Genomic DNA, 10723 nt, shown 5'->3' on the forward strand with positions numbered 1-10723 from the left:
AAGGAAAATACCACTTTTTAATATAGAAATAGCATCAGCTCAGAGTTGCCAAGTTTCAAAAAGCCCTGTCAATTCTGAGTTTTTAGGACAAAAAAAAAAAAAAAAAGGTTTTCCTCTCTCCTGTCCTTTGATGTCAATACCTAGTTGGACTGACAGTAGGGCTTTCTTTAATTATACCCAATGGTTTCTAAAAATTTTAAGTGGTTTCCAAAAATTTTAAACCATTGGCCTTGAGAGAATAAAATATATCAAAATGTTACTCAAGGTTAGCTGTGGACACCCTTGAGGAGTAGAGCATATATATGCATTACTTTTATAATCAGAACAGCAATAGGCATGTAAAAAGTCCCTCAAAGTTGTATGTATCAAACAGTTTTGATACAGCCAGCATTCAATAAAACATAGTTTGCCTTATGGGTATCCATTTTCTGTAAACCTCAGTATATAATAGTGCTACGGTCTCTAACCTTTTGAGCTAACATATGCCACAAGTCAGTTACATTAGTACAGATAAAGTCTGTATGAAACAGGGGAAACTTCTGAACCTTCAATCCATGTCAAATTAGACTCTCCCCTCTCTAACAACCTCATTTCCCCCAAGAAGTCTAAACTATCAACTGGCTCATGGTTCTATTGTTCCTTAAGTTTAATTCCTGGGAGCCTCCTATGAGAAATTAGGGTAGTAGATAAAGCAAGAATTATGAGTTCCTCACACCAACGAATAGAAATAGAACATTATTTTTACCTCTGATGTAACTGATCTAAAGAGCCAATCATTCAGAACCAATACAAAGGAGCAACTAGTTGAAACTGGACCTCAAAGTTCACTTTTTTGCTAACCAACTTTATATACACCTAAGCTGAGGGTGCACGTCAGTGAAATGGAACTCTAAGTGGGGTTTCAAAACAGCAGTTTTCTTTGTTTTTCTTAGGTTGGTCCAAGGGAACTGGATCTCCTAAGCTTGAATATCCTGTGCATCTTGAAAATGCATATAGAGGGGTGCCTGGTTGGCTCAGTCAGTTGAGGGTCAGACTCTTTGTTTCCACTCAGATCATGATCTCAGGGGTCATAAGATGGAACCCCAGGGCCAGCTCCATGCTCAGCAGGAGTCTGCTTGAGATTCTCTCCTTCTCCCTCTGCGGCAACCCCCCCCCCCCCCCCCCCCCGCTCATGCCCTCCCTTTCTCTTGCTCTCCCTCTGGAATAAATAAATAAATCTTAAAAAAAAATGCATACAGAAACACTCTGGAGAGCAACCCAGAATATTTGAGTTCTTATTCTGATAATTTTAGTTTTTATTAGTCTTACCATGTCAACACTTTATATCAAAAGAATGATCATTATCATAAGAACACACAGTGCTCTAGATGCTGTGCTTAGAACTTTGCATACATGGTGTCATCCTCATCACAACTTTAGGAGATGGTCATATTTTATGATCAAGAAATTGAGGCATATTTCCCAAGGTAAGATGTCTAGGAAGTTGTAAAGCTAAGAGTCAAACATAAGTCTGTGCTTCTCAAAAGCCTCTTCTCTTAACTCCAACTTTGTATTTCTTTCATTTATGTTCCTATTGTCTCATTTGCAAAATAAAGGTAATAAATACTATTTGTCTTGCTCACCTCACAAAGTAATTGTGAGGATAAAATGAAAAATAGATGTGAAAGGACTTTGATAAATCTAAGCATACTCTACCACTTATTTTTTCCTAAAATCTATATTTTCATATTGAAGTATCAAAAGCATTGGTGAGGAAATATGCAGGTAACTTATCTTTTTTCTCTTAATATTTTTAATCATGTAGGTAATACATACTTATTTTTTTTTAAATAAAAGCATGGATAGGGAAAAAATGGACTTCTATTACAATTTTTATAAATAAAATTCTAGACTTCATAGTTTCCAGGACCAAGGTCATACTTTATATAAATTATATAAATTTCTTTCTATCTCTGTGTCAATATATTTTCCTTTGAATGGGTATGTGGAACTCCATTGTAAAGATATATCATGATTCATTTAAGTCAATTCCCATTATTGGTTATTTAGTATGAAATATGCTTTTAACAATCAAACCTGACGTAGATCTCTCTCTCTTTTATCCTCTTTTCTGAGTTAATTCAAAAGCAGTGATGGATCCAGTCTGTTCTTGGATTGTAGGCTAACAAATACACTGAATTTAGAAGGAGCTATAAGTCTGTCTTCTTGGTGACTTCTCTTTTCCTAGAATGCATAGCTCCTCTAGTACTCTATATGTTGTATGCATTGTTGTCTACCTCACAGGACTGTTAGGAGGATTCTGTGAGCACATTTGTGAAGAAGACTTGCAAAGTATAAATGCTACAAAAATATATATGATTGAGTTTTTTTTCTAAATCTATGACTCAAATGAAAAACAATGGGGCATAATTCAGCCTGACTGAAAAAAGAAGTCATTCTGCTTAATTCTTTACCACTTGAATCCTTAAAGGCTCATCTCTACCAGTAGACCATCCCTGGCCAGCCAGATACTAGCCTTTCAGGGTGAGTATTTACTCCAACTGACACAGTAAGAGTCCAGGTCTGTATGATCAGCCTGCTCCCTCAATGCAGGAGATCACAGTGTCCCCTGAAAGTGACTGAATCTTACACATTCAGAAGGAGAACTGAAAATCTAGCTGAGGTGTTAGGTTGGCTTAAGGGAAGGGACGGGGCGAGAGCGGGGACAGGGAGCTAGCTTACTCCTAGTTCACCTTTTCCCCATTGCTCTTTTCTCCCACTATCCCATAAAGAAAAGATCTGAGAAAGACAAATGAGTGGCTTAAAGATTTCCATTAGTTTGTTATTCATGCATTCACTCAAAAAGCAATGTGGCAGACGCTGAGATGTTCTTTTTTCCTTCTTGCCTAGTTTTATAGATTCAGCATCACATTTCTGGTGTTGTACACTTCCTCTACTTTTCTGTGTATGTGAGTGGCAGTAGCTAGAGTTGGCAGGACAAGAGACAATGAGATTTTCATCTCTAAATTTACTGATGTCACCAAAATGAACAATACCTTGCTATGAGAGCCCCCCATAGTTGTCTAGGGCAATGGTACTCAAAGTATCTGGTTTGCAAACTCTTATCTGTCCATGATGAGATAAGGAGCTTGTGCCAGTATGAACCAACAAGAAAAACTTGCTGTGAAAATAATATCAGATGAGCCAGTGTGCTTAGTGATATAGTAGGTGGAGAGGCCATACTCTCATGAACAATCTATTATTGTTAAGTTTGCTTATAGGAAAAACTTATAACCAATGTGAGAAACCAACATTTCTGAAAAACCGTGGGCATCTTATTGAGGCTTCGATGGCAAAACCTAAGTCTCTAGAAACTGTGTTAGATGGTCATAGGTGAAAATTTGCCATCGGTATAGAAATAGTACCTATGGCACATCTTCTATTTTGGGGCAAGTGCACAATGTACTTAGAAGTCTAGTTCTTTTTTTTTTTCCCTTTTCTGTGAGAGAGCTAAACCTACTTTTTTTTTTCTAAAGAGAAAGAAAATGAGGGGATAGAGAGTAAGGTGGAGGATGAAGACATGTTACACTGTGAATCACATCCCAATTTGATTGGTAACTACTAATGAGAATTAGTGGAAAATTAGGACTTGGATGATTCTTATCAGACCAACACTTCTCTACCAGTTGTTTGGCTAACACTATAAATTTTCCCGAAGTACTCTGTTTTCTTATTTGATTCACAAATACAATTCTGTCAGATTGGTAAGTACCTTCTTTTGACTGATAAGCATAGATGTTCAGAGACAGAGGCACTTGCCCAAGATTACATGGGCAGTGAGAGGCAGAGGAAGGCTGAGAGTCTTTTGATTGTTATTTAATGTACCTTCCATTATATTGTGCCATTTTAACCAACATGATTGGAATTTGACTGGAGGTATTCATGAAATAAAGTCTAATGGCACAAAATCCATGGTGGATTCTGCAATACCAAAAGATAAAACATTAAGGAATTAAACAATGAAACTGGTCTTCAGATGATGCAGATACTTAGTTCAGTTGATTCAATCATAAATTAACTCCAAGACAGAATAGTCAAAGAAGGTCAAGACCAAATATCCTCTATGACTAGACTGTGGCAGGCACAAGAAAAGTGGGTGAGACAGATTCATTGCCCAGTGAATGTATCTGCTAACCTCTTCTGATCTATTTATCTGGAAAAAAATTTAAGTATTTAAAAAAAAAAAAATCCCCAAATTAAAAATAAAAACTTCCAAATTAATCCCAAGTCTCTGTACCTCAAAAGGAGTCTGTAAAAGATCACTTCTAAGAAAAGTTTTGTATCACTTGACCTTTAATTTGAAATCATTTATCTTCAAGTCAGCAACAATTAGGTGCTACTATCAGCCATTCATCATGAATTACAGAAGAGTATATTTCCCCCGGAGGACAGAAAGCAATGCTTTGCATGGAGCAAGTCAAGGAAAACCGATATAGTTGAGAGCAGATCTTTTAAAAATAAATGTCCTTTACTCATCCCCTAATGACACACCTGATATATAAAGTAGTCCCCCCTTATCCGTGGGGGATACATTCCAAGACCCCCTGTGAATGCCTGAAACCACGAATAGTACCTATACTATAAATACTGTTTTTTTTCCAATACATACCTACCTACGATAAAGTTTAATTTATAAATTAGGCACAGTAAGAGATTAACAATAATAACAAAATAAAACATAACAATATACTGTAACAAAAATTATGTGAATATGGTCTCTCTCTCAAAGTATCTTATTGTATTGCACTCACCTTCCTCTTGTGATGTGAGATGAGACAATGTCTATGTGATAAGATGAACTGAGGAAGAAGACGTAGGCATGGGGGGGGGGGCGGGAAGCTACTCTGACCTTTTGACGCTACGTCAGGGGAGGAGAAATCACCTGCTTCCCGACAGCGGACCGCGACTGCTTTGCTTTCATAAAAGTGAAAATCCCCTTCTGAATTTTTTCCATCGGGGAAAACAGGTGCTAAGGTAGGTCTTTCCTCAAAGTGAAGTGGCATTACGCGAACTGTTCGAAAGCGGGGAATGCTCTTCACTTTATGCCACTTGGGCTTACAAAAGGTTTCAGAGGAATGCTTTACTTTCAGATAGTGGGGGAAATCTGTACCTTAGTGGTATTACTGTTCTGGTCCCTGTATCATACAGAAGTGGCAGTGTGCTAGCCGAACTACTAAATAGGCTTCGGTACTTAGCACTGTGTTGTCAGAGAAAAGGGACCATCTAAAACACTTTTATTTCCATGGGAATATATGGCTCATGAGACAGGCAAACTGTGGTTGGTATGTTCAATTGGAGTTGAAAATAGTAATACAGTCACTTTTTGTTTTTTATTTATTTTTTAAAAATTTATTTATTTATTTGAGAGAGAGAGAGTGTGTGTGTGCATGCATGAGCAAGGGGAGGGGTAGAGGGAGAGGGAGGAGAGAAGCAGACTCCCTGCTGAGCGGGGAGCCCACGTGGGGCTCAACCTCAGGACCCTTAGATCAAGACCTGAGCTGGAATCAAGAGTCAGCTGCTCAACCAACTGTGCCAACCTGGGGCCCTGAGTCAGTTTTTGGTTGTATGGGTTTGGATCTAAGCCAATTATCTTACTCCATTAACTCTGCCTAATGGAGCCACTATGGAATTAACATGAGATATACATTTTAGAAAGAAACCTGTATCTGTCACTGAGCAGGCAAATTTCAAGGAGTTAACCTTGGAGAAACTATACCAAAACCCTAGAAGAAAAGGTGGTCTGGAATGGAAGAGAAAGAACAATTTTAGGAACTTACTATAACTTAAATGTAGCTGGATCCATTTGCAGAATTATTACTTGAAGGTCATGGGAATACAATTTAGAACTAAGAAATTATCATTTTAATAAAATGAGTTAGCCTCAAGTGGAGGTTTGAGTGTGTAGCAAAGTCAGAATTTTTCAGATGGAAACGTGCTTTAATCCTATCCTATGTAGTAATGTTGTATGAAGCTTTTATTATGTAGTGATAATACATATGGTTTCTAAAAGTGGGTAGTTTATTATCTTACTGATAATGGATTTCCCTGCTTGAAGAATGTTGGTTCCTTACAAGCTGATGATCTTATGTGTTTGTTTCCGATAAATAGTGAAATAAAACTATAATGCTTTCCTCAGGGTTTTGATCATTTCAGTGCTCTCTCTCTCCATTCATGAGCTGTGGCAGAATATTATCAAAACCACTATTTATTAATTCAAGGTTTCATATGAAGGAAATCAACAGCCCAGAAGAAACTGAGAGAAAACACTGTTGTCACTACTGCTCCAAGCAATTTTGATTTGTCTGAATAAGAGACACAATTTTATTTTACTTGGTTGTGTGGACAAGTCCTCTTTCTTCTAGAATCCTTTATTCAGGCACTGGCCCAATCAATGTATTAGGTCACTGGGCAGTAGAATCCAATGAGAACAGTGGCTCAATTAAGTCAATTTTATTTAATGTATAAAATGACTCTGACATTCTTTTATATTTTGAAAGTTGTTTTTTTTTTTTAATCATATCAGTGTATGGGAGAAAGGTCTACTTTTTAGCAGAAGCAAGGGAAAGATCAGTTATTATTTTTGCTGAAAGCAGATTATGGTCATATCCTAAAATGACATATTAGGTGACTTGGCACTGAGTTGGACATTCTTAATATAGAACATTATAGAATGACATTTAAATGATATACTAAAAGTAAGACAAGTTAGATATGTTTGAATTTAAAATACAAAGATAAATGAAAGAACATGTCAGTTGGGCAAACGAGATCTGAGTTAATATAATAATCTCCCCCTTTCAAGATGTGTGCCATGAAAATAACAGTGACAACAGTGATTTAAAATCCATTTCTGAATTGAAGTACAGAAGAAAATGTGCTTGGCGGAGTGTTCATTTTATTGTCAGCTTGTAAGGGTTGTCCCTGGAAGACTGTTCCCACAGTGGTCCTAAAGCTGTGAAGTTGTCTGATTCTAGACGCTGCTTCATGGTTTCTCTAGTCCCCTTGTTGTAATGTGCTGGATGCTGCACAAATCCAGCATGGAACACAATTTCCTTTCTAACTAAGGAACACTAATTTGGGGGAAATTCTTGCTATTTAAGATCTGTCAAACAATCTACAAATGGAAAGGAGTCTGGAGACTGTGAACACTATTGGCAACTAATGAAGTATTAGGTAATAAAGAAGCAATGATGAGAAGCACGTGATGCTGACTCTTGCATTTCGTTCAATCTGATTCTGCATATATATTAATAATGATGCACCCTATGGATGCAATTTCATGTTTATAACACTTTGGCCATTGGCAGCATTGTGCACCTGTGTTTTCCCTGCCTTCCCATCTGCTGCCTACAGTCATTCAGATTCAGGTGACGGAAATGTCTTAGATAAAAGTTAATTAGCCTGCACTCTGCAGATCAAATCTCTATAGTTCAGCATTAAATAGCAATCTTCTGGGCAACTGCTGAAAGTAGCGGGTGCCCAGCCTTCCTAAGATTAAAAATGTAAGATTCATTTTTCTAGAAAAAGAAATCTTTAGTACTCTCTTGATATTTTATGCATAGATTCTATCAAACTTTTCACTTGTATTTGGCCTTACTCATTTTAGCTTTTATCTCTGTATATATATCAAAAGTGGAAGAAAAGAGATTAGAAATATTTTTTTCCAGCTAAAGGGATAGTGAAATGATATGTAGAGTTAGAAATTCTGCAGTGTCTGGACTCTTTTATTAGTACACTGACCAAAACTTTCCTTAGTTCCTCAATCTTTAACATGGGGCCAACACCGATTACCTATTTGTTTCATAAATACTTTGTGCAAGGCTTAATGAAGCTTGATATTTTGATAAAAATAATGCACAAAAGGCAGCAAACTCCTATTGCTGAAAGGACCCCGCCCTCTCTTTAAATATTTATATTGTCAACAGTAAATTCACAAATAGCTTCTTTTATTAAAAATAGGTTCAATTTTTTAACCTATAAGAAACGAAAGCATTAGCTTCTTCTTTCTTTAGTCCTAGATCACTCAGACAGAAATGAGCTGAACACAGCAACTGCAGACAGCCAGTCTCTGAGCCCACATGACACAGAAAGGTAGGGACCAAAAAACCAATCCCAAATGAGTCCTCCCATCGATTTTTACGCTACCAGATAATAATTCCAATGCATTTCAATGCCCAAGCGTAATTAACCGCCCTTCTTTACCCTATTGCTTCCGTACTAGTTGCAGATTTCCTATTTACTCATAGGAATTCAGAGGGCTGTTTCCTTCCGTACACCACCGCCCAAGCCTCAGGCACACCTTCTAAAGAAGTCAGAGCAGATGCAGCTCTTGGCGCCACATGCTTAGTTCCTCTTGGGAGTGAAAGACTCCAGCATTCTCAGGGATCTTCCATCGCCCTCCCCCGCGCTCGTCTTTAGAAAATCCATTGCTCTCCACGCTCCTGAACTTTGACTTCTACTTCCCTCTGGCATTCACTAGGTTTCCCCAGCTGGTCAAAACAGGAGTATTTTTTACGCTTATTTCCCCCACTTCCTTTCTTCCATCTGCTACCCCTACCTCTTATTTTATTTCCATCCGCACTTACACTGTCTTATTTTACTTTTACTGAACTTCTTCAACGAACCATCTATGGATATGGTCCGGTCCTTAAACAATATCAAAGTTGTAAAGCCCCAAGTCCCTCCGGACTTCACCCTTCCCCTTTCTCCCCTCCTCCCCTCCATAAGGTCCCCGGCCCCCAAGTGGCGCCCCACTCCTCTCACCTGACTCTCCCGCGGAAACTCGTGGCGCACGATGCTGATCACTGGAATGTGCAGGACAGAGCTAACCAAGTCGAGCTCCATCATCTCGCCCTGGCTCTGGGGGAAGGCGAGCAGCGCCGACACCCCTTGCACCACCACGGTGTGGCACACGCTCTGCAGAAAGGAGAAAGGGTCACTGCTCCACGGCGAGCTTGGGGAGGAGAAGGGCAAGAGCGGCAGATCGCCCAGGCCCGCCTCGATGGCCATCACTACTTCCAAAGATAGGTTGTAGGGCAGCAGACCTTCCACGCGGTTCAGGTTGTCCACGGCGAAGAGGAGGGCGTCCCGAGGCCACAGGGTCTCGGCCCCCGCGCCCTCCCCGGGCTTCCGGGCGCGCGGCGGGCCCCGGCCATGCAGGGCGCTCCCCAACCGACGTGCGCCGGGCGAGGGCGCCGGGGGTCGCCAAGTCCCTGGCTCGGGCTCATCCCGCTGGGCGCCTGCCCGGCTGCGGTCCGGAGCGCGGCTGGGGGCGCGGGGGGCCGTGGTCCAGGGTTGCAAGTGCACCGCGCCCACCCTCACCGCGTGCCCGATGCGCTTGAGGATCTGGCAGGGCTGCGGGTGCGAGGAGGAGCCGGGCACCCCGGCCAGCACCAGAGCGCAGGGCGGCGGCAGCAGCAGACAGACCCTGCTCAGCAGCCACCACAAACTCAGTCTCCTCATTACTGAGATCCCCAGGGAGAAAGCGCGCCCCCTCCTGCGCCTGGCTCACCCCCCTTGCAGCCGCTGCCTAAGGTCTCCGCCCCCAGGTCCCGCGGGCAGCTCACTCTGAACGGCTAAGCGCCCCCAGGAGCCGAAGCGGTCTCCGGGCCATCCAGGTTGGAGCCTAGTGCGCCCAGGTCCCTCCGCTTCGCATCCTTTGCCCGCCCGGTCCCTGCGCGGAGCCGGGCAGGCGGGCGGGCCGTAGCCGGTCACCCGCGGCTTGGGCGCCCGTTCCCTGCCCGCCCCATCTGCAGGGCGGCTCGGGCACTGCGTCCGGCCCCGCGGGGAGGCTGGGCTGGGAAGCAGCCGGAGTTCCTAGAGGGGCGACGCGCTCACTTGGATTCTTTTCTTTTCCTTTTCTGCCCAGGCGAGACCCACTTAATTTCCTTGGGGTCGCGCAGGAGAAGGCGTTCACGCCCCGAGTGCGAAAAAGAAGCCAAATCCTCCCTGCTCCACCGTCGGCCACCCTCTGGCGGGGCCCCCCGGCACTGGCTTCATCTTTCTTCCTGTCTCGCTACTTCCTCTCTTCCTTGCTTCGCTCCTCTTTCCGCCCTGTCGCCGCCGCCGCCGCCGCCTGCTTCCTTGGAGGAGCGACGCGACTGGCCAGCAAAGGGTGGTTCTGCTCGGAGCGCAAAGTTCTCCCCGCCTCAGCCGGCGCCTCCCTGTTGCTGAGCCCTGGCGCCAGCCTGTCGCTTGGCTGCGCTAAACGCCCACTGATGGTGAGAATCCCGGGTGGCGCTTCCCGCGCCCCTGGAAAGTCCGCTCCCCTCAAAGGCGCCGGGTCTTGGTTTGCGAAATTCCGTGCGACGCAGGACTCTGAGCCGCGGAGAATTCCGAATTCGGAGTTGTGCCTGAGGATTCTGAATTCCAGTGGTTCACTGGGATAGGTTCTGAGAAGCTGTGACTTTAACGAGCTTCTCTTCGGTGTGTCGCTTTAAAGGTTTTTCTCGCTAAGGGCACCAAAGCCAGAATAATTTACACATTTAATCTCCTCAGCTTCCTTCTCTCGGGCACGTGGGCCTCTGCGGTTTTTAAGGATTCCCTATGTTTTTAGATTCTCAGAAGTGAAAAGTGAATTTGAAGCAATTATTTGATCAAGAAATTAAAGAGCTTCAAAATACTTTTGGAGTTTCAGGCACGATCAACAGCAGTGTCTAGTTTAGACCAAGAGTCCTCCAGATCA

At 42.5% G+C, this 10723-nt stretch overlaps 1 protein-coding gene across 4 annotated transcripts in view; it reads right to left on the bottom strand.

Annotated features, from left to right (window-relative positions):
* GRIN3A (glutamate ionotropic receptor NMDA type subunit 3A) overlaps nt 1-10320 on the bottom strand; it is a 148687-nt gene extending 138367 nt beyond the window's left edge. For 2 of the 4 annotated variants that reach the window (XM_036065886.2, XM_078061531.1), the window contains exon 1: nt 8803-10320. In XM_036065886.2, the coding sequence (XP_035921779.2) occupies nt 8803-9501 (699 nt within the window). In that variant the 5' untranslated portion in view covers nt 9502-10320. The remainder of the gene's footprint in view (nt 1-8802) is intronic. The other 2 variants (XM_036065887.2, XM_036065888.2) reach the window with 1 other exon arrangement.
* Nucleotides 10321-10723: the final 403 nt, after the last annotated feature.

Source organism: Halichoerus grypus, chromosome 14, assembly GCF_964656455.1.
Source record: "Halichoerus grypus chromosome 14, mHalGry1.hap1.1, whole genome shotgun sequence".
NCBI classification, from domain to species: domain Eukaryota; kingdom Metazoa; phylum Chordata; class Mammalia; order Carnivora; family Phocidae; genus Halichoerus; species Halichoerus grypus.